The sequence below is a fragment of the Oncorhynchus clarkii genome, chromosome 1 (genome assembly GCF_045791955.1).
Source record: "Oncorhynchus clarkii lewisi isolate Uvic-CL-2024 chromosome 1, UVic_Ocla_1.0, whole genome shotgun sequence".
NCBI lineage: Eukaryota > Metazoa > Chordata > Actinopteri > Salmoniformes > Salmonidae > Oncorhynchus > Oncorhynchus clarkii.
This window is the reverse complement of record NC_092147.1, coordinates 16,398,366-16,420,747: the sequence shown is the minus strand read 5'-3', so window position 1 is coordinate 16,420,747 and position 22,382 is coordinate 16,398,366. Positions and strand designations below refer to the sequence as shown.

At 43.4% G+C, this 22,382-nt stretch overlaps 1 protein-coding gene across 2 annotated transcripts in view; it reads right to left on the bottom strand.

The window, feature by feature from the left end:
* The window catches only part of LOC139371386 (ATP-binding cassette, sub-family A (ABC1), member 7), a 49,582-nt gene extending 35,420 nt beyond the window's left edge, over positions 1 to 14,162 (bottom strand). The window contains exons 1-13 of one of the 2 annotated variants that reach the window (XM_071111881.1): positions 14,040 to 14,162; positions 11,935 to 12,037; positions 11,410 to 11,503; positions 10,207 to 10,348; positions 9,755 to 9,882; positions 9,472 to 9,593; positions 7,612 to 7,806; positions 6,762 to 6,854; positions 6,266 to 6,503; positions 5,866 to 6,005; positions 5,604 to 5,720; positions 3,145 to 3,336; positions 1,884 to 2,089 (exon numbers count right to left, since the gene is read on the bottom strand). In XM_071111881.1, the coding sequence (XP_070967982.1) occupies positions 1,884 to 2,089; positions 3,145 to 3,336; positions 5,604 to 5,720; positions 5,866 to 6,005; positions 6,266 to 6,503; positions 6,762 to 6,854; positions 7,612 to 7,806; positions 9,472 to 9,593; positions 9,755 to 9,882; positions 10,207 to 10,348; positions 11,410 to 11,503; positions 11,935 to 12,000 (1,733 nt within the window). In that variant the 5' untranslated portion in view covers positions 12,001 to 12,037; positions 14,040 to 14,162. The remainder of the gene's footprint in view (positions 1 to 1,883; positions 2,090 to 3,144; positions 3,337 to 5,603; positions 5,721 to 5,865; positions 6,006 to 6,265; positions 6,504 to 6,761; positions 6,855 to 7,611; positions 7,807 to 9,471; positions 9,594 to 9,754; positions 9,883 to 10,206; positions 10,349 to 11,409; positions 11,504 to 11,934; positions 12,038 to 14,039) is intronic. The other variant, XM_071111798.1, reaches the window with a different exon arrangement.
* Positions 14,163 to 22,382: the final 8,220 nt, after the last annotated feature.

The window sequence follows — 22,382 nt, the reverse complement described above, 5'->3', positions numbered from 1 at the left end:
TAAGGCCCAACTGGTCCACAACTGGAGGTTCGTGACCGAAGCTTCCCCCCCGTGCCCAGATGAGCAACCTACTGCACATCACAAGAGCATGACTCCTAACCGACATAGCCACCCTCCCCGTTATCGACAAAGTGGTCATGGATCCCTTCTTTCGTGTGCTACCTTACAACATGAAGAGGGCGGTGAGCCTACGCACACCCCAGACCTCGGACCTCTTGGGAGCCGTGGAGAAGCACCAGAATACTGAGGCCCTGCTGAAGGGGGTGCAGGCCGAGGCCGGGAACCGTCGAAGGGGACCCCACCACTATTACTCCCCAATTCGACAGTCAGCCAGGCTAAAGGACTGCAGACCCGCGGAGAGACAGCCGGTTGGAGAGTCAAACCTCCGACGACCCCAGGTGGATAAAGACTAAAGGAGGTGTTTGAGTGTGGCGCCCGGGAACACCTCGCATGGAATTGCCAGTTCGAGAGGAGTCGATGCCATCAGCGGGCCACGCAATAAACTACGTCACCTCCTGTTGGGCCCACAGCGAACCACCAGCACCCATGGTCTCGTTGAAAGTCAATGGTCATAACAGCCACATTTTGTTGGATTCCGGGAGTATGGCAACGCTCGTACAAGCGCGACTGCTGGACCATCCGACCGACCGTGGTCTGTCTCCTGTGTCCACGGCGACACCAAGCGGTATTTAACTGGGCAGGCCACCATCGTGATGCCACAATGGTGAGCTGCCAGATGGTGGTGGGTGCCGTACCCAAATTGCCGGTACCCCTCCTCGTGGGACAAGATTATCCTCTGCTTGCGGCACTGTGGAGGCACGAGCTGGGGGAAAAAAAAAAAAAAAAAAAAAAAAAAGTACGACCCGGTGACCGATGAGAGCGGGGACGGACCTTTGCATGCATGGCCCGGAAGCAAGCGGTTGCCAACCCAGTGTCTACGGACCCGGAGTCGGATTCTGAGGGGGCAACGGAACCAACGTCACCTAGTGAACAACCAGAGGAGCCCATGCTCCTCCGCGATTTTGAGGGACCTGCCGACACACCTGCCCTGAGCCCCGAAGGGACAGTTCGGGACCACCCAGTGGGAGGATCCGAACTTGAAAGCTGCCGCGTACCAAGTGATAACGGTGGATGGCCAGCTCTTCTGGGGAAAAGTGACTAGCGATGTCACTATTTACAAATAAAAAAATAAACGGTTGTATCAGAAGACGCATGAACAGGGGGAACTTCGAGGGGTGTTGTTGCTGCTGATGAACAGTCAAAACTGTTCTTTAGCTGGCCCACACTCATTTGTTGGGGGCGCACCTGGGAATGGAGAAGACCCGGGAAAGGATCACCGCCCGGTACATCACTGGGGCCAAGCTTCCTGCCATCCAGGACCTCTATACCAGGCGGTGTTAGAGGAAGGCCCTACAAATTGTCAAAAGACTCCAGCCATCCTAGTCATAGACTGTTCTCTCTGCTACCGCACAGTAAATGGTACAGAAGCGCCAAGTCTAGGTCCATAAGACTCCTGAACAGCTAATCAAATGACTACCCAGACTATTTGCATTGCCCCCCCCCCCTCTTTTAAACTGCTGCAACTGTTTATTATCTATGCAGTCACTTCAACATGTACATATTACCTTGACTAACCGGTGCCCCCACACATTAACTCTGTACCGGTAGCCCCTGTATACAGCCTCGCTACTGTTATTTTACTGCTGTTCTTTAATTATTTTTTACTTTGATTTTTTACTTAATACTTATTGGTTAAGGGCTTGTAAGTAAACATTTCACTGTAAGGTGAAATATTCGGCATGTGACAAATCTAGTTTGATTTGATGACCCAAAATACAACCAATAGCACTGTTCATATCAAACATTCCCCTTAGTGAGTTTACCTGTCCTTGAGCTTGTTGGTGCGAGCAACATCGTCGATGTCCATGCGGATCTTGTAGGTGACATGAGGGGGAAGACCGGGTAAAGACGTGTTGGGAAGGAGGAACACTATCCCAGCCCAGAACTCTCTCTCCTCCAGCAGCTCCAAGGCCCTGTCAACCATCTGTCCCTCTGTGGCAGCACCCTCCAGCTTGTTCAGGGAGAAACACTAAAGGATAAAAAAGGACATGAATAATGTTACAGTACAAAACAATGTACAAGATAAACATAATGTAACTCAATGTGAGGGAATGGGTGAAGTTATACACGCTGTAATAAGTACATACACAATGGCTGAAATGCATCACCGGGGGCAAACTACCTGCCGTCCAGGACACCTACACCACCCGATGTCACAGGAAGACCAGTAAGATCATCAATGACAACAACCACCCGAGCCACTGCCTGTTCACCCCGCTATCATCCAGAAGGCGAGGTCAGCACAGGTGCATCAAAGCAGGGACCGAGAGACTGAAAAACAGCTTCTATCTCAAGGCCATCTATCTCAAGGCCAGCTTCTATCTCAAGGCCGACTGTTAAACAGCCACCACTAACATTGATTGGCTGCTGCCAACATACTGACTCAAATCTCTAGCCACTTTAATAATGGAAAATGGAAACAATGTATCACTAGCCACTTTAACCAATGCCACTTAATATAATGTTTACATACTCTAAATTACTCATCTCATAAGTATATACTGTACTCGATACCATCTACTGCATCTTGCCTATGCCGTTCTGTACCATCACTCGTTCATATCTCTTTATGTACATATTCTTTATCCCTTTACACTTGTGTGTATAAGGTAGTAGTTGTGGAATTGTTAGGTTAGATTACTCATTGGTTATTACTGCATTGTTGGAACTAGAAGCACAAGCATTTCGCTACACTTGCATTAACATCTGCTAACCATGTGATTGTGACAAATAAAATTTGATTTGAAGCATTTCGCTACACTCTCATTAACATCTGCTAACCATGTGATTGTGACAAATAAAATTTGATTTGAAACCACAACTGTAGACTAGTGAAGCTAACTCAGACACAATGCCAATGGGGACTTTAATTCAGTGGTAGAACAACTAAACTAATTAGACTAATTAACGGTTAAGTAAAAGTTACACTAATCATGGCCTTGACAAGCTCTTCAGAACCAGGGTTGGTGATCACCGATCTACAATACACAGCATAGATGGTTGAGTAGGAGGAGGGGTAGCTACCTGGGTAACTTGAGCCAGAGTGGTGATGGTGTTGTTCAGGTCGGAGTACACGTCCAGCCAGGTAAGGGGCGCTCCTTCTTTCCTGGGTTCATTGGGCGTGGACAGGAAGCGGGCAATGCGCTTGGCTGTCCAGGAAGTGTTCTCCAGCTGCAGATTAACCAACACGGCCACCTCCGGTCGCCTCAGCAGATCCTGTCACACAGAGGAAGTGACACGGTTGGCCAAAGCTGCCAAATGAGGAGGATTTCAATGGCGAAGGCCAGACTAGAAATAGTACCACTCTCACCAGGGAGGCTCTAATTTCTAGAAGTTATGGCTTGCTGGGTCCTATGGTATGGACTACTTGGCACTTAAGCAATGTTTACAGTAGACTCTTCATATACACAACATACAATAATAGTGACCATGCACTTTGGTTGAACAATACAGTGCCACTGACACGGCCTGCAACGAAAACTTGCGGTCTCTCCTTCACTGCAGCCGAGGTGAGTAAGACATTTAAACGTGTTAACCCTCGCAAGGCTGCAGGCCCAGACGGCATCCCCAGCCGCGCCCTCAGAGCATGCGCAGACCAGCTGGCCGGTGTGTTTACGGACATATTCAATCAATCCCTATACCAGTCTGCTGTTCCCACATGCTTCAAGAGGCTTTGTTCCTGTTCCCAAGAAAGCTAAGGTAACTGAGCTAAACGACTACCGCCCCGTAGCACTCACTTCCGTCATCATGAAGTGCTTTGAGAGACTAGTCAAGGACCATATCACCTCCACCCTACCTGACACCCTAGACCCACTCCAATTTGCTTACCGCCCAAATAGGTCCACAGACGATGCAATCTCAACCACACTGCACACTGCCCTAACCCATCTGGACAAGAGGAATACCTATGTGAGAATGCTGTTCATTGACTACAGCTCGGCATTCAACACCATAGTACCCTCCAAGCTCGTCATCAAGCTCGAGACCCTGGGTCTCGACCCCGCCCTGTGCAACTGGGTACTGGACTTCCTGACGGGCCGCCCCCAGGTGGTGAGGGTAGGCAACAACATCTCCTCCCCGCTGATCCTCAACACTGGGGCCCCACAAGGGTGCGTTCTGAGCCCTCTCCTGTACTCCCTGTTCACCCACGACTGCGTGGCCACGCACGCCTCCAACTCAATCATCAAGTTTGCGGACGACACAACAGTGGTAGGCTTGATTACCAACAACGACGAGACGGCCTACAGGGAGGAGATGAGGGCCCTCGGAGTGTGGTGTCAGGAAAATAACCTCACACTCAACGTCAACAAAACTAAGGAGATGATTGTGGACTTCAGGAAACAGCAGAGGGAACACCCCCCTATCCACATCGATGGAACAGTAGTGGAGAGGGTAGCAAGTTAAGTTCCTCGGCATACACATCACAGACAAACTGAATTGGTCCACTCACACAGACAGCATTGTGAAGAAGGCGCAGCAGGGCCTCTTCAACCTCAGGAGGCTGAAGAAATTCGGCTTGTCACCAAAAGCACTCACAAACTTCTACAGATGCACAATCGAGAGCATCCTGGCGGGCTGTATCACCGCCTGGTACGGCAACTGCTCCGCCCTCAACCGTAAGGCCCTCCAGAGGGTAGTGAGGTCTGCACAACGCATCACCGGGGGCAAACTACCTGCCCTCCAGGACACCTACACCACCCGATGTCACAGGAAGGCCATAAAGATCATCAAGGACATCAACCACCCAAGCCACTGCCTGTTCACCCCGCTATCATCCAGAAGGCGAGGTCAGTACAGGTGCATCAAAGCTGGGACCGAGAGACTGAAAAACAGCTTCTATCTCAAGGCCATCAGACTGTTAAACAGCCACCACTAACATTGAGTGGCTGCTGCCAACACACTGACACTGACTCAACTCCAGCCACTTTAATAATGGGAATTGATGGGAAATGATGTAAATATATCACTAGCCACTTTAAACAATGCTACCTTATATAATGTTACTTACCCTACATTATTCATCTCATAGGCATACGTATATACTGTACTCTATATCATCGACTGTATCCTTATGTAATACATGTATCACTAGCCACTTTAACTATGCCACTTTGTTTACGTACTCATCTCATATGTATATACTGTACTCGATACAATCTACTGTATCTGCCTATGCTGCTCTGTACCATCACTCATTCATATATCCTTATGTACATATTCTTTATCCCCTCACACTGTGTACAAGACAGTAGTTTTGGAATTGTTAGTTAGATTACTTGTTGGTTATTACTGCATTGTCGGAACTAGAAGCACAAGCATTTCGCTACACTCGCATTAACATCTGCTAACCATGTGTATGTGACAAATAAAATTTGATTTGATTTGATTTGAGATGTCATAGCTATAGCCACACAGTATTCACGATGACATTTTCTTAATCAAGACGTTTCCAGGTTTGTTGGCATTTTTAATGTGTGCAGTACCTGCAGCAGCTGTATCTCCACACTACTCTCCATGTAGGTCTTGATACCAGGTGCCACCTCCATCCAGGCACCATTCAGCTCCTCTAGGACCTGCAGGTCCTGGAAGGTCTTGTTCACCTACGAGTGAAGACAGGGATCATAGAAGAAAACCGAAAATATTTAATGATTTTTTTTTTTGTTACAGAGCAAAGAGAAAATTGGATAAACAATAAATACAGAGCGAATGGAATGAGTGTGAAAAGACAACAGAGGCTTGATGTACCTCTTTCATGACGTTGCGTACGGCAGGGGTGTCCGGTGTGTACAGCAGTTTGCCAATGAACAGAGGCTTGATACCTCTCCACACGATGCGAGACAGTGGGTTGGACTCCAGGCTCTGGATCAAGCTTTTACAGTACGGGGCTGGGAGAACCAACACAACACCCATGTTAGGTAGGTTGTCGGCTCATCAGCTCACCACTTATTCTAAACAATACAGCTTTTGAACGTACATCAATTCATCCACCATCCAAAAAGAAGAAAACACATGTCAATCTAATTATCAAATCCCCTTTCATCCAAGATGATCTACAGTTATGCTAGTTTTGATTTTCATTAGTATTAGCTAATGCTATCACACATAAACCCTATAGATATCTAGTGAACTTTGAAATCCCCCTCACTGGTGACGTTGTCCTTGTCCATGTTGTTGTCCTCAGTGCCGTTCTTGCCCAGGAATGACTTGATGTCATTGTCCTCGTACCAGTTGAGTGAAGGGATCCTCTCGCCGCCCACCTCAGGGTGGCCACACATAATCCTGGAGAAGGCCCTGAAGCTCTCCCGCGGCAGGGTCGAACGGTTCTCTGGCGAGAGCAGACGCAGCTCCGAGTTCAACTCCCTAAAGCTAGCAAGAGAGGACAGCTAGCGGGAAAAAAGAGCAAGTAAGAGAGAAGAGGAAAAAGAAAGGAGAGAGCGAAGAAAGAGGGGAGATGCAACATTAATGGATTTTCCTGCAGGCAGGTGTGAAGCATAGTTTTGCTACTACTGAGTGAGAATGTGTTTTAGGCAGTGTCACAAAGCTATCAAGGCAGGTATTCAAGCTTGAACGGCTATTTACAGAAATATCTCATTCTCATTTACCTAAGAGATATAAAAGAGAATAGAAGATGATATTCTTACGTCATCCATGAGTACTGCCAACTCCTTGGACACGGAGGTGACCGCTTGACTGATGACCCGGAGGTCACCGGCGTTGGCCCTCAGTCTGTCTCTCTGAGGAAGGAAAGGAGAGCCAGGATTAACCTTAGGATTTAGCTCGAACTGTTGTCCACATCTAGAGACTGAAGATTGGAGATTCTATTGTATGCAATGATATTCTATGTTGGTGTTAAGAGTATAATGCTACATTAGCACAAATGCTATAGTAAATTAGCTTTCTAAAAACCTTCAAACAGTTGTACTCCCCAATACAAATTAATTTTGAGCTCACCTAAACATTTCTAATTAAAGCCACATAATTGCAGAGGGTCCGGTCCGCTCATATAATAATCTAATCCAAAAGTAAATGGGCAAACTGAACAAGCAATTTACTCTACATTTCTTATAGAATTCAGTGGATTATATAGGCCAGACTATTATTTTCCACTGCTTCTGTGAATTGAGTGCATATTTAGTAAGCGCTTTAATGTAGTCCCTGTAACTAAAGAGTCTTTTGGAAGGTTGATAGACAGATGCTCTTAGCTTGTTCACAGCTAAGAACATGACACGCAGTTGATTCATTAACTTCATGCATACAGTACTTGATTCTTGGAAGACAATAATAAGGTAGAATTAATCTATAAAAGAGCAAGCAGACATACTATGTGACCCATTGTTATAGCATAGAAAACTACATTTTCCTCCAAGAGTGGCTGAATATTTTTGTACATCAAGTTAATTTACATGCACTTCGATAGGGAAACAGCAATATATTTTTCCTTTCACAACAACATGAACAGCCACGGACAGAGAGTGTGCGACCTCAACTGACCGTGAAGAACTTGCTGAAGTCCAACTGGGAGAGGAAGAGCTGCTCTGCTTGCTGCAGGGTGTCGGCTGGGATGGCACAGAGCTGGCTCTGCAGTTCTGCCATAGAATCCTCTTGATCTACAGTGAGGAACTGGCTCAGCACAGTGGCATTGCACACAATGTCCTTCAGCATCACCCCAGTGCCTGCCAGAGACACCTACAAATCAAATCGTATTGGTCACATACACATATTTAGCAGATGTTAATGCGGGTGTAGCGAAATGCTGTGTTCCTAGCTCCAAGAGTGCAGTAATATATATCTAAAATCTAACAGTTCACAAAAATACACACAAACCTTGAAGAAAAATAATGGAATTAATATATAAATATTAGAACGAGCAATGTCGGGAGAGGCATTGACTAAAATACAGTAGATACATATGAAATTAGTAAACATGCAAACATTATTAAAGTGACTAGTGTTCCATTATTAAGGTGGCCAGTGATTCCATGTCTACATAGGGTAGCAGCCTCTAAGGTGGGAGGTTGAGTAACCAGGTGGTAGCCGGTTAGTGATGGCTATTTAACAGTCTGATGGTCTTGAGATAGAAGCTGTTTATCAGTCTCTCGGTCCCAGCTTTGATTCACCTGTACTGACCTTGCCTTCTGGATGATACCGGGGTGAACAGGCAGTGGCTCCAGTGGTTGATGTCCTTGATGATCTTTTTGGCCTTTCTGTGACATTGGGTGCTGTAGGTGTCCTGGAGGGCAGGCAGCGTGCCCCTGGTGATGCGTTGTGCAGACCACCCTCTGGAGAGCTCTGCGGTTGCGGGCGGTGCAGTTGCCGTACCAGGCAGTGATACAGCCCGACAGGATGCTCTCAATCGTGCATTTGTAAAAGTTTGTGAGGGTCTTCTGGGCCAATCCAAATTTCTTCAGTATCCTGAGGTTGAAGAGGTGCTGTTGCGCCTTCTTCACCACACTGTCTGTGTGGGTGGACCATTTCAGATCGTCAGTGATGTGTACGCCGAGTAACTTGAAGCTTTCCACCTTCTCCACTACTGTTCCGTCGATGTAGATGGGGCGTTCTCCCTCTGCGGTTTCCTGAAGTCCACAATCATCTCCTTCATTTTGTTGACGTTGTGGGAGAGGTTATTTTCCTGGCACCACTCCGCCAGGGCCCTCACCTCCTCCCTGTAGGCTGTCTCGTCATTGTTGGTAATCAGGCCTACTATGGTTGTGTCGTCGGAACATTTTATGATTGAGTTGGAGGCGTGTGGCTATGCAGTCATGGGTGAACAGGGAGTACAGGAGGGGGTTGAGTATGCACCCTTGTGGGGCCCCTGTGTTGAGGATCAGCGAAGTGGAGGTTTTGTTTTCTACCTTCACCACCTGGGGGCGGCTCGTCAGGAAGTCTAGGACCAAGTTGCACAGGGCGGGGTTCAGACCCAGGTCCCCGAGCTTGATGATGAGCTTGGAGGGTACTATGGTGTTGAAGGCAGAGCTATAGTCAATGAACAGCATTCTTACATACTGTAGGTATTCCTCTTGTCCAGAGAGATACATGAGGTCAAGAAGATACCCTAAGACACAGATGTAAAACAAGTGGTCCCGTGTGGTTCAGTTGGTTGAGAATGGCGCTTGCAACTTCAGGGTTGTAGGTTTGATTTCCATGAGGGACCATTATGAAATTGTATACACTCACTACTGTAAGTTGCTCTGGACTGCCTGCTAAATAATGTAAGTAGGCGTGTATATAGGCAGGTTTATGTTCACAGCTGATTCAATTAGGTTTTTTTCTGTGCATATACTACCTTGGTTGAACTCATGAGATACTTTTAGCCTGACTGGGAGTCAACGTGTGGTTTACTGCAGTGCTTACCACCTGAAAGTTCAGGCGAGCCCTGAACAGCTGGTCTAGGGCAGAGGGAGACAGGCTGCCATTGGTCAGGAGAAAGTTGGAGAAGGTCTGATTGGCTCGCAGGTATTCTCCCACAGGAAGATCTATAACGCAAACAAAAAACATGAATCAGGACATAACAGAACAACAAAATAGCACAGACAGACAGACATTTCATTGTTTTCTCCTGTTTGAGACAATCCACAAAGAGAATTTGCGGACTACAATGCTCTGATCCGTATTCAGTCTCAAGACAGCCACATACTTGGCCAGGCGCCTGGCCTCTCTCCAAGTCTCCGTATAGTATCTAGAAGGTCCTGAAAGCCAGAGAAGGCTGTCTGGTTGCCACTGTAGGACAGGATTGTCTGGGAGTCCACTAAGAGTCGAGAGAGTCTGCAGGAGGAAAAAAACACTTGGGGTGAGATAAAAACAGATTTATGGATTTGTTGTTATACAATTAAAGCTTCATATCAAACAACTCAGTGGCATGCAGTAGGGTTGGAAGTCAACTCCAATTCAGTTTAAATAAAAATAAACATGTTGAAATGTTCTGGTTCCAACACATGCCCTAAATCATTTACTTTAATTGTATCACATAATCTGGTTTAGAACACTTTTATCAGAACATATTGAAACAGAACTGGCCCAAATCCCTGAAGTTCAACAACCACCAATTAAGTACTTTGGCCACACACAAATACACTGCAGTACACCCACATGGAGTTGTCAAAGTTGCCCACCCGTCCTGGGGTCTCCCCTTGAGTGGGGTTGTGGAAACAGGGGTTGTTGATGTTGCAGATGATCCCCTGAACCCATGGCAGAGTGCCTGCTGAGGGAAGTGCCTTGTTGGGGAAATGACCTGGAATTACGCAAACACACACGTTAGCTGTGGGATTGACCTGGGACATGCAAAACACTGTTGAACTGTTGCCCAGTTCCTGTGATAGATTTTGATGTGTGTAATAATCACACTCCTTTCAACACAGTAAGATTGGCCTCGTCTCTGAGATGTCTGTCAGAACATGGTTAATCCAATGAGTCCCACCTTCAAACCCCTTTTAAACATTGTGTGTTTGAACTACAGACGATCAGAATCGCACATAGCTGCTTTCAAATTCACCACACAGTTGTCACTGACTAGTTGGATATTCATTTCCCACTGAGAAAACAATTTATTTACTTACAGCTTTCATATACATTCATTATCAGGTTTTTTGCTTTGGCTAACCTTATTTTTATTGCCATTTGTCAATAAAGCTCATGAATGCAACTGTTTATGTCAAATTGTGTTGTGTTCTGTCAAATTGTGGTTGTCCTGAAAAGAAAAGGGTAAACCACTTCATTGTGAGGCTAAATATAAGGGCTGGACATGCAGATACATTTATTTGCTATTTTATTAGGATCCCCATTAGCTGTTGCAAAAGCAGCAGCTACTCTTCCTGGGGTCCACACAAAACAAAATAGACAAGAACAGCTCAAAGACAGAACTAAATAAAAAAACAATTTAAAAAAAGGCACACGCAGCCTACATATCAATACATACACAAACTATCTAGGTCAATTAGATACATTTAAAGACTGATAGGATTCATGTGAGAGGCAACCAGTCATGATGTGAACCATGGACAAATGTAAACACTGAGATTGAGCTAAAATACATACAATGTTATGACTGAAATTGACCCACTGCATGACAAGAGTCCACAAATAAGCAAGACGACGATCAAGAGCAGAACAGGCTGGAAAAAGTCTGGCGGCACCCAGAATCACTCTCACCTAGCTAATCAGCTTATGTGGTTGGCTGGAAATTTCTGAGGCAGGGAGGGAGAGCTTAACCTGTGTGTTACAGCAGAGCTGGTAGGCAGTCGACATGAGAGCAACACTGTCAACACAAGAGTAGACTGACTGATGGGCACTCACATTGGCTCTGTTTGTAGGGAGGATGAGAGTGACGCACTGAGATGAGGATGAGGAAGAGGAACAGAGGCCAGACCAGCTCGATAATCAACTGGACCTGGAGGGAGGGATTACATCATCACACACATTAGGCTAATAGTGGCTAGTAGCTACCACTGCCTTTGATGCCTGCCTTATGTTAGGAGTCTTAAGACAACAGATTGCACCTGTAGCTTAATGGTCAAAAAGGCCTAATTAATTTGTGAGGTTACATCATGGATATCAATTTCATTCATGATTTTTAAAGGGGACATGGTCAATAGGAACATTAGAATCAGAAGTGGTACATAGAGACATGTTGGCTTTACATAAGTGGTACACACATACATGTTTGCTCTTTATAACAAGTGGTACATTGAGACATGCTGTCTCTTTATAAATTGTGATACATAGAGACATGTTGCCTCTTAATATCCAAATTTCATCTGTTAATGTGATGTAGGACCAACTACTGCTACACCACTGAACACGTGCCAGTTCAGTTCCCACCTTGTTCCTCCTGCGGTAAGTGATGTTCTTCCAGAGCAGGAGCAAGAGCTGAGTCCCGATCCCCATGTTGTGCTGCAAGGTGCTACCAAGCCATAGTGTAGCACTATAGGAACAAAACATGAGGGAGAGCAGTTGGACACCTGTGTCTCGACTAAAAAGTATTTTCTGACCAAAGAAAATGAACTAAACAGCAGCAGTGTGAGCACCTCCACTTGGAAATTTAAAATTAGCAGAAAAATTGGGATATTTGTTATCTTAACATATTCCTTATTGCCACAGTACATGGCTAATTCAGGTGCAGACGGGAGCACACTGTCCTGTAAGTCCCACATCCTCACAGGGAGTCTTAAGACACTGAGATCACGACAGGCCAGCTTAATCCAGACAAACATTCTCTTTTAACAAACATCTGTACTTCACAGATGCAGTGTAGCTTCAGTTGGAAAACTTTGAGTAATGTCATCTAATGCGGGATAAATATTTAACAAAAACAATGAAATAGCATGAAGATGAGGGTACTATGCTATTATGTCACAGAGGAGAGAACATTAATCTGCTCAGGACTCCCCCTAGGTTGATCCTGCAATCCTCATTATCCCAATTGGTTTACGTGATTCTGAGATTTCTAAATTAACTTTTGCTCAACAAATGCTTCCACGTCTTATCATTTGTTGATAAACAGCATTATGTCATCTAAATGAATTCACCAGCAAACAAGTGTGATTTCACTTGCAAATTCCCCTCACTCATATTTCATAGGCCTATCCCTAGTGCCAAGCTATGTGTGCATTCACCTGTGTACAACGATGCACTTTATCTGCAGTAAACCTTTATAACATGCTCACTATCATAATGTGCAAATAAATGAATACAATACATGCTCAATAAGTTCATTTTCTTTAAACACCTCCACAACAACCAGATCAAAATGGTAAGGCTGATGTCAGACATGGAATTGACTATATCAAACACAATTCAATTGAGAACCCAGATGGGGCCTGGATGAATGACACTAGTAGAGATACTCTATTGAACCCTGACCTGTTCACCTACCTGTCTCAGACCTGCTGTTTTCAACTCTCTAGAGACAGCAGGAGCGGTAGAGATACTCTGAATGACCGGCTATGAAAAGCCAACTGACATTTACTCCTGAAGTGCTGACCTGTTGCCCCCTCGACAACCACTGTGATTATTATTATTTGACCCTGCTGGTCATCTATGAACATTAAAACATCTTGGCCATGTTCTGTTATAATCTCCACCCGGCATAGCCAGAAGAGGACTGGCCACCCCTCATAGCCTGGTTCCTCTCTAGGGTTCTTCCTAGGTTCTGGCCTTTCTAGGGAGCTTTTCCTAGCCACCGTGCATTGCTTGCTGTTTGGGGTTTTAGGCTGGGTTTCTGTACAGCACGTTGAGATATCAGCTGATGTAAAAAGGGCTTTCTAAATAAATTTGATTTGAAATTTGATTTGAAATTTGATTTGACTAGAGGTCGGGAAGACAAATAGGCCTACTTAAACCAACCTGGTCTACCCCCATAGAGAATATTAACTGACCTGGGCTTAAATTAAATACTGCACCCTAAAATGAATAAGAGAGACATTACTAAATATTTGACAATGGATGACAACATATTTTGAAAGTATTCTCAACATTTCACACAATTTGGGCTACACACCTGAGAAAGCCACAACAACATGCCATACCAGGCAATGCTACACAGCGATCACTCAAATGTAGGCTAACACGTACATTACTAATGAATTCAATTCCAATTAAAGGTCTTAATTAATCCAATTATATCCAAATTAAATGTAATCATTTACAGGGCTATATACCAGTGTTATTCATTCAAACAAGTCAGCAAAAATGTTTGTTAAAAAAACTATAAAAACAGACAAATAATTATGTAACATTCAAATAAATGACTGGTTTTACACGTTAACATAGCTACAACAATGGACAGAATATAACAATTGTACATGCTCTTCTCCCAAAGTGATGCTAACGTGTTTGGGATAAAGCAGCCTACGCAGTATTAAGGACTAAATTAGGTAATTTAGCCGAAAGAGAGGCATCCCAGGACAATAATGTAATAGGCTCACCTTTCGCATGAAAGAGAATATTCCTATTTATCAGTGTATATGTACCAAATAAGTATTTTCGGTACCGCATTGACGTAAACTGTGTGTGTGTGTAGCTCATGTGTTTGTAATTGGAGATTAAATCTACAGGCTGCACGCCCACTGGTGGATGTTTATTGGCTAAAGGAGGATTATGACAGAGGTTACAAAAACCGGTTTCCTGTCTCATTGGTTGCAACACCGTCAATTCTACCGCTATTTTGGTACACAAATGAAGTTGATTGGCCAGGTGTATGACACGTACAGTGTTACACAAGGTCGATTACTACTACATAATAATGGTCTCTTTCAGAATGATCCATAAGTATTACCCTGCGAATCATTTACCTGAAGAAACTAAAAAAATACATTAACATTGATTGCACTTTTTGTGTTGAGCATCTAGAAACAGTTTCGCATTTATCTTGGCATTGTCTACATGTAAAACAATTATGGAAAGATATTCACAGTTTTATAATTGTTAATATTCTTGTTGACTTTTGTTTTTTTAATGGGAGAATGTGCTGTTCGGTTTCCTTAACCATAATAAAGATAAAGAAAAACAATTCTCCCTCATAAATCTAATTGTGCTAATGGAAAAATGTCATATTCATAAATGTAAATTCACTAATAAAAAAAAACAATTCTGTGTTTTCTATAAGGAATTCGAGCAGTACATTAAGACCATTCAACATTCTTCTAATAAGAAAGCTGTTAAAGCAATCAATGTGTGCTTCTTTTAAGGTATTTGTATAATCTGTAGTTTGTTGTATCCCCTAGCATATGTTATCATTGTCTAGTTGTGTAAGTCTTGTATGTATACAGACTTTTCTACATTATATAAAACAAAATTATAATAATAATTTTAAAAAACTACTACATAATAATAACAGAAAAAGGTAGGGGAATACATTTTTAGGTGTAGAATAAAGCAATATAACCCAACATTTCAAAACTAAAATTGAGACATGTATAGACGGTTCACAAATATTTTAGAGCCAATATACATTATTTTTAACTTAATTTTTATTTTATTTTATTTCAACTTTATTTAACCAGGTAGGCTAGTTGAGAACAAGTTCTCATTTACAACTGCGACCTGGCCAAGATAAAGCATAGCAGTGTGAACAGACAACACAGAGTTACACATGGAGTAAACAATTAACAAGTCAATAACACAGTAGAAAAAAAAAAATCTATATACAGTGCCTTGCGAAAGTATTCGGCCCCCTTGAACTTTGCGACCTTTTGCCACATTTCAGGCTTCAAACATAAAGATATAAAACTGTATTTTTTTTGTGAAGAATCAACAACAAGTGGGACACAATCATGAAGTGGAACGACATTTATTGGATATTTCAAACTTTTTTAACATATCAAAAACTGAAAAATTGGGCGTGCAAAATTATTCAGCCTCCTTAAGTTAATACTTTGTAGCGCCACCTTTTGCTGCGATTACAGCTGTAAGTCGCTTGGGGTCTGTCTCTATCAGTTTTGCACATCGAGAGACTGACACTTTTTCCCATTCCTCCTTGCAAAACAGCTCGAGCTCAGTGAGGTTGGATGGAGAGCATTTGTGAACAGCAGTTTTCAGTTCTTTCCACAGATTCTCGATTGGATTCAGGTCTGGACTTTGACTTGGCCATTCTAACACCTGGATATGTTTATTTTTGAACCATTCCATTGTAGATTTTGCTTTATGTTTTGGATCATTGTCTTGTTGGAAGACAAATCTCCGTCCCAGTCTCAGGTCTTTTGCAGACTCCATCAGGTTTTCTTCCAGAATGGTCCTGTATTTGGCTCCATCCATCTTCCCATCAATTTTAACCATCTTCCCTGTCCCTGCTGAAGAAAAGCAGGCCCAAACCATGATGCTGCCACCACCATGTTTGACAGTGGGGATGGTGTGTTCAGGGTGTTGCTTTTACCCCAAACATAACGTTTTGCATTGTTGCCAAAAAGTTCAATTTTGGTTTCATCTGACCAGAGCACCTTCTTCCACATGTTTGTTGTGTCTCCCAGGTGGCTTGTGGCAAACTTTAAACAACACTTTTTATGGATATCTTTAAGAAATGGCTTTCTTCTTGCCACTCTTCCATAAAGGCCAGATTTGTGCAATATACGACTGATTGTTGTCCTATGGACAGAGTCTCCCATCTCAGCTGTAGATCTCTGCAGTTCATCCAGAGTGATCATGGGCCTCTTGGCTGCATCTCTGATCAGTCTTCTCCTTGTATGAGCTGAAAGTTTAGAGGGACGGCCAGGTCTTGGTAGATTTGCAGTGGTCTGATACTCCTTCCATTTCAATATTATCGCTTGCACAGTGCTCCTTGGGATGTTTAAAGCTTGGGAAATCTTTTTGTATCCAAATCCGGCTTTAAACTTCTTCACAACAGTATCTCGGACCTGCCTGGTGTGTTCCTTGTTCTTCATGATGCTCTCTGCGCTTTTAACGGACCTCTGAGACTATAACAGTGCAGGTGCATTTATACGGAGACTTGATTACACACAGGTGGATTGTATTTATCATCATTAGTCATTTAGGTCAACATTGGATCATTCAGAGATCCTCACTGAACTTCTGGAGAGAGTTTGCTGCACTGAAAGTAAAGGGGCTGAATAATTTTGCACGCCCAATTTTTCAGTTTTTGATTTGTTAGAAAAGTTTGAAATATCCAATAAATGTCGTTCCACTTCATGATTGTGTCCCACTTGTTGTTGATTCTTCACAAAAAAATACAGTTTTATATCTTTATGTTTGAAGCCTGAAATGTGGCAAAAGGTCGCAAAGTTCAAGGGGGCCGAATACTTTCGCAAGGCACTGTACATTGTGTGCAAAAGGCATGAGGAGGTAGGCGAATAATTACAATTTTGCAGATTAACACTGGAGTGATAAATGATCAGATGGTCATGTACAGGTAAGAGATATTGGTGTGCAAAAGAGCAGAAAAGTAAATAAATATAAACAGTATGGGGATGAGGTAAATTGGGTGGGCTATTTACCGATAGACTATGTACAGCTGCAGCGATCAGTTAGCTGCTCAGATAGCAAATGTTTGAAGTTGGTGAGGGAGATAAAAGTCTCCAATTTCATCAATTTTTGCAATTCGTTCCAGTCACAGGCAGCAGTGAACTGGAACGAAAGGCGGCCAAATGAGGTGTTGGCTTTAGGGATGATCAGTGAGATACACCTGCTGGAGCGCGTGCTATGGGTGGGTGTTGCCATCGTGACCAGTGAACTGAGATAATGCGGAGCTTTACCTAGCATGGACTTGTAGATGACCTGGAGCCAGTGGGTCTGGCGACGAATATGTAGAGAGGGCCAGCCGACTAGAGCATACAGGTCGCAGTGGTGGGTGGTATAAGGTGCTTTAGTAACAAAACGGATGGCACTGTGATAAACTGCATCCAGTTTGCTGAGTAGAGTATTGGAAGCTATTTTGTAGATGATATCGCCGAAGTCGAGGATCGGTAGGATAGTCAGTTTTACTGGGGTAAGTTTGGCGGCGTGAGTGAAGGAGGCTTTGTTACGGAATAGAAAGCCGATTCTAGATTTGATTTTAGATTGGAGATGTTTGATATGAGTCTGGAAGGAGAGTTTACAGTCTAGCCAGACACCTAGGTACTTATAGATGTCCACATATTCTAGGTTGGAACCATCCAGGGTGGTGATGCTAGTCGGGCGTGCGGGTGCAGGCAGCGAACGGTTGAAAAGCATGCATTTGGTTTTACTAGCGTTTAAGAGCAGTTGGAGGCCACGGAAGGAGTGTTGTATGGCATTGAAGCTCGTTTGGAGGTTAGATAGCACAGTGTCCAAGGACGGGCCGGAAGTATACAGAATGGTGTCGTCTGCATAGAGGTGGATCAGGGAATCGCCCGCAGCAAGAGCAACATCATTGATATATACAGAGAAAAGAGTCGGCCCGAGAATTGAACCCTGTGGCACCCCCATAGAGACTGCCAGAGGACCGGACAGCATGCCCTCCAATTTGACACACTGAACTCTGTCTGCAAAGTAGTTGGTGAACCAGGCAAGGCAGTCATCAGAAAAACCCAGGCTACTGAGTCTGCCGATAAGAATATGGTGATTGACAGTCGAAAGCCTTGGCAAGGTCGATGAAGACGGCTGCACAGTACTGTCTTTTATCGATGGCGGTTATGATATAGTTTAGTACCTTGAGCGTGGCTGAGGTGCACCCGTGACCGGCTCGGAAACCAGATTGCACAGCGGAGAAGGTACGATGGGATTCGAGATGGTCAGTGACCTGTTTGTTGACTTGGCTTTCGAAGACCTTAGATAGGCAGGGCAGGATGGATATAGGTCTGTAACAGTTTGGGTCCAGGGTGTCTCCCCCTTTGAAGAGGGAGTAAAACTGAGACCAAGGTCTCTTTTACAGATCAGCCTGAATTAAACAAATTACAGAAAATACACATCAATTAAAATACCAAACGCAAGCAAAAAAAACACATTCATCAGTAACAAGGTCCTCAGTCAGCTTTCTGAATTACCCTAGAGGCACCAAAACTTCACATTTAAGAACATTTTGAAGATTGCACCATATTTGTGGAACAAGAACACTAAAAGCTGATTTACCTAAATCAGTAGAGACTAAAGGAATTTCCAGAGTTAACCATCCCTGAGACCGGGTGTGGTAACTCATATGTCTAAAGTTTAGTAAAGATATTAGGTACAGTGGGACTTTTTGTAAAAGGTCTTTATAAATGAAAACATAAGCAAATGTATCAACCTACGTGACATCAAAGAGGTTCAACCAACTTTCTGGTAGAGAATGCAGCGAGGAGTACTAAAATTGTTGCCCGTAATAAAGCGCAGCGCGCTATGACACTGTATCTAATTGCTTTAATGAAGAAGCAGCTGCGTTCATATATATGAAAGATAGGAACGTCGACTGAATAATCTGCTTTCTACTATTTAGCGAGAGGCAGGACCTATAGAAGTCAATTTTTAGTATCAGTTTCTTAACTAACTCATCAATATGCTTTGAAAAGACACATTTTCATATATCCAGATATTTGTAAGCAGGGACACGATCAACATGGACACAATCCAAAGTACATATGCTTAAATAAGTAATTTTTAAACGCTCTAGAGAACATATACATAGTTTTACCTGCATTCAATACTAATTTCAGGTCAATAAAGTTGTTCTTTCATACAATGAAGGCAGACTGGTTAACCATGTGGGCAAAAGCATACACAAGTGTCATCGTCATACAAGTGCAGGTTACAATTTTTACAGAATAACAATACAGACTTATGTAAACAGTAAAAAGTACAGGACCCCGAATCAACCTCTACAGGACACATTTCTTAATATCCAGGAAACCTGATTTAACACCATCAGTAGATACACATGGAGTTCTGTCAGGTCAAAAGCCTCTGAATTAGCAGTGAGTGACAAACAGTATCGAAAGCCTTTGACAGGTCAATGAAGAGGGCAGAAAAATGTTGCCTTTTATCCATTCATCATTTAGAACTAGGAACACAGCAGAGATAGTGCTATGACCTGGTCTAAAACCCAACTGCTGTACATTTAGAATACATTTCCAAGATAATAAATATCTTAGCTGAGAATGAATCAAGGAGTCTAATATTTTAGCTAGGCAAGAAAGTAGAAAGAGTGATAATTATTTAGGTCACCACCTTTGTGAAGGGGGAGTACATGGGCCGCCTTCCAACTTTGGGGATAGTAGCAGATATAATCGTCAGGTTAAAAATATGGGTTAATGATTCAGCAATCAGGGGGGCAGAGCTGCAGCAAAAATGGATCAATCATATCTGCCCCAAGGGATTATTATTATTATTATTTACATAAATCTTAAGCAAGGCATCTAGCACATCACAGAAAACAGTGATTTACTAGATGTTGAGGGGTTAACTGTTGAGTCAGCTAGAGGCTGGAAGAGGAAGAACAGTAGATTGACTGACAAGGTCAATTAAACCAAGTTTCTCTCAAACAAAAAGCCTGGCGAGATAGAATTATGAGTAAAAGCATCAGTTACCCAATTCTTCTCAATTATGGTGACAGAGTCAGACCTAACTTTTTAAGCAGGGAAGAGGAATGTGTACTCTTCAGTGCATTTACTGTTTTCCAAAATTTTGCAGGCTCGCCAGAGATTAAAAAGTAGATTGTTTTAGCTTTCTTAAATCGAGATAGTACATCTGTTTCTCAATTGTCTGAAAATAGTTTTGTGGTTCTATACAGAAAGTGTGTATAAAACCTCTATAAATTCTATTTATAATTATATGACAATGTTTTATGTTGTCAATGATTCTATTACACAATTTCTGATATATTACATTCCTTACTTTTATCTTCCTGCATAAGTAAAATCAGGATTATGATTACTGCCATTCATTCCAATTAGACTGGTTTGGATTTCTCCCTGATCAATATGGCTGCCATTGTCCCCCCAATTCTGGAACTTTGAGGGTTAATGGCATAGCCAATTCTACCTCTATTTTGGCACACAAATTAAGCTGATTGGCCAGGAGTATGACAGGCAGTGTTACACAAGATCGACTACTACTACTCAATAACAGAAAAAAGTAGAGGTAATTTTAGGTGTAGAATAAGGCAGTATAACAAATAGCCCAACACTTAGTTTTTTTAGACACCTTCTTATCAAACAAACAAACAAACAAACAAACAGTTATGACATATTGCATACTCACATTCTTCAACAGGAATTCTGTACACTAAAAATAGTTGGTACTGCAATAACTGATTTCAAAAGTGGATTCAATATTCATCAACATACTTAATTCACTATTCCGCAACGTTTTGCTATTATGTGCCCTTATAAACTCGGCAAAAAAAGAAAACATCCCTTTTTCAGGACCCTGTCTTTCAAAGATCATTCGTAAAAATACAAATAACTTCACAGATCCTCATTGTAAAGGGTTTTAACACTGTTTCCCATGCTTGTTCAATGAACCATAAACAATTAATGAACATGCACCTGTGGAACGGTCGTTAAGACACTAACAGCTTACAGACGGTAGGCAATTTAGGTCACAGTTATGAAAACTTAAGACACTGAAGAGGCCTTTCTACTGACTCTGAAAAACAGCAAAAGAAAGACGCCCAGGGTCCCTGCTCATCTGCGTGAACGTGCCTTAGGCATGCTGCAAGGAGGCATGAGGACTGCAGATGTGGCCAAGGCAATAAATTGCAATGTCCGTAAAGTGAGACGCCTAAGACAGCGCTACAGGGAGACAGGACGGACAGCAGATCGTCCTCGCAGTGGCAGACCACGTGTAGCACTTGCACAGGATCGGTACATCCAAACATCATGGACAGGTACAGGCTGGTAATAACAACTGCCCAAGTTACACCAGGAACGCACAATCCCTCCATCAATGCTCAGACTGTCCGCAATAGGCTGAGAGGCTGAACTGAGGGTTTGTAGGCCTGCTGTAAGGCAGGTCCTCACCCGACATCACCGGCAACAATGTTGCCTATGGCCACAAACCCACTGTCGCTGGACCAGACAGGACTGTCAAAAAGTGCTATTCACTGACGAGTAGCGGTTTTGTCTCATCAGGGGTGATGGTTGGATTTGGGTTTATCGTCGAAGGAATGAGCCGATGCCTGTACTCTGGAGCGGGATCGATTTGGAGATGGAGGGTCCGTCATGGTCTGGGGCGTTGTGTCACAGCATCATTGGACTGAGTTTGTTGTCATTGTAGGCAATCTCAATGCTGTGCGTTACAGGGAAGACATCCTCCTCCCTCATGTGGTACCCTTCCTGCAGGCTCATCCTGACATGACCCTACAGCATGACAATGCCACCAGCCATACTGCTCATTCTGTGCGTGATTTCCTGCAAGACAGGAATGTCAGTGTTCTGCCATGGCCAGCGAAGAGCCCGGATCTCAATCCCATTGAGCACGTCTGGGACCTGTTGGATCAGAGGGCGAGGGCAATTCCACCCAGAAATGTCCGGGAACTTGCAGGTGCCTTGGTGGAAGAGGGGAGTAACATCTCACAGCAAGAACTGGCAAATCTGGTGCGGTCCATGAGGATATGCACTGCAGTACTTAATGCAGCTGGTGGCCACACCAGATACTGACTGTTACTTTTGATTTTGACCCGCCCTTTGTTCAGGGACACATTATTCAATTTCTGTTAGTCACACGTCTGTGGAACTTGTTCAGTTTATGTCTCAGTTGTTGAATCTTATGTTCAAACAAATATTTACACGTTAATTTTGATGAAAATAAACGCAGTTGACAGTGAGGACGTTTCTTTTTTTGCTGAGTTTATAAGCCAGGTACTGACCTGTAATGACCAATGTGGC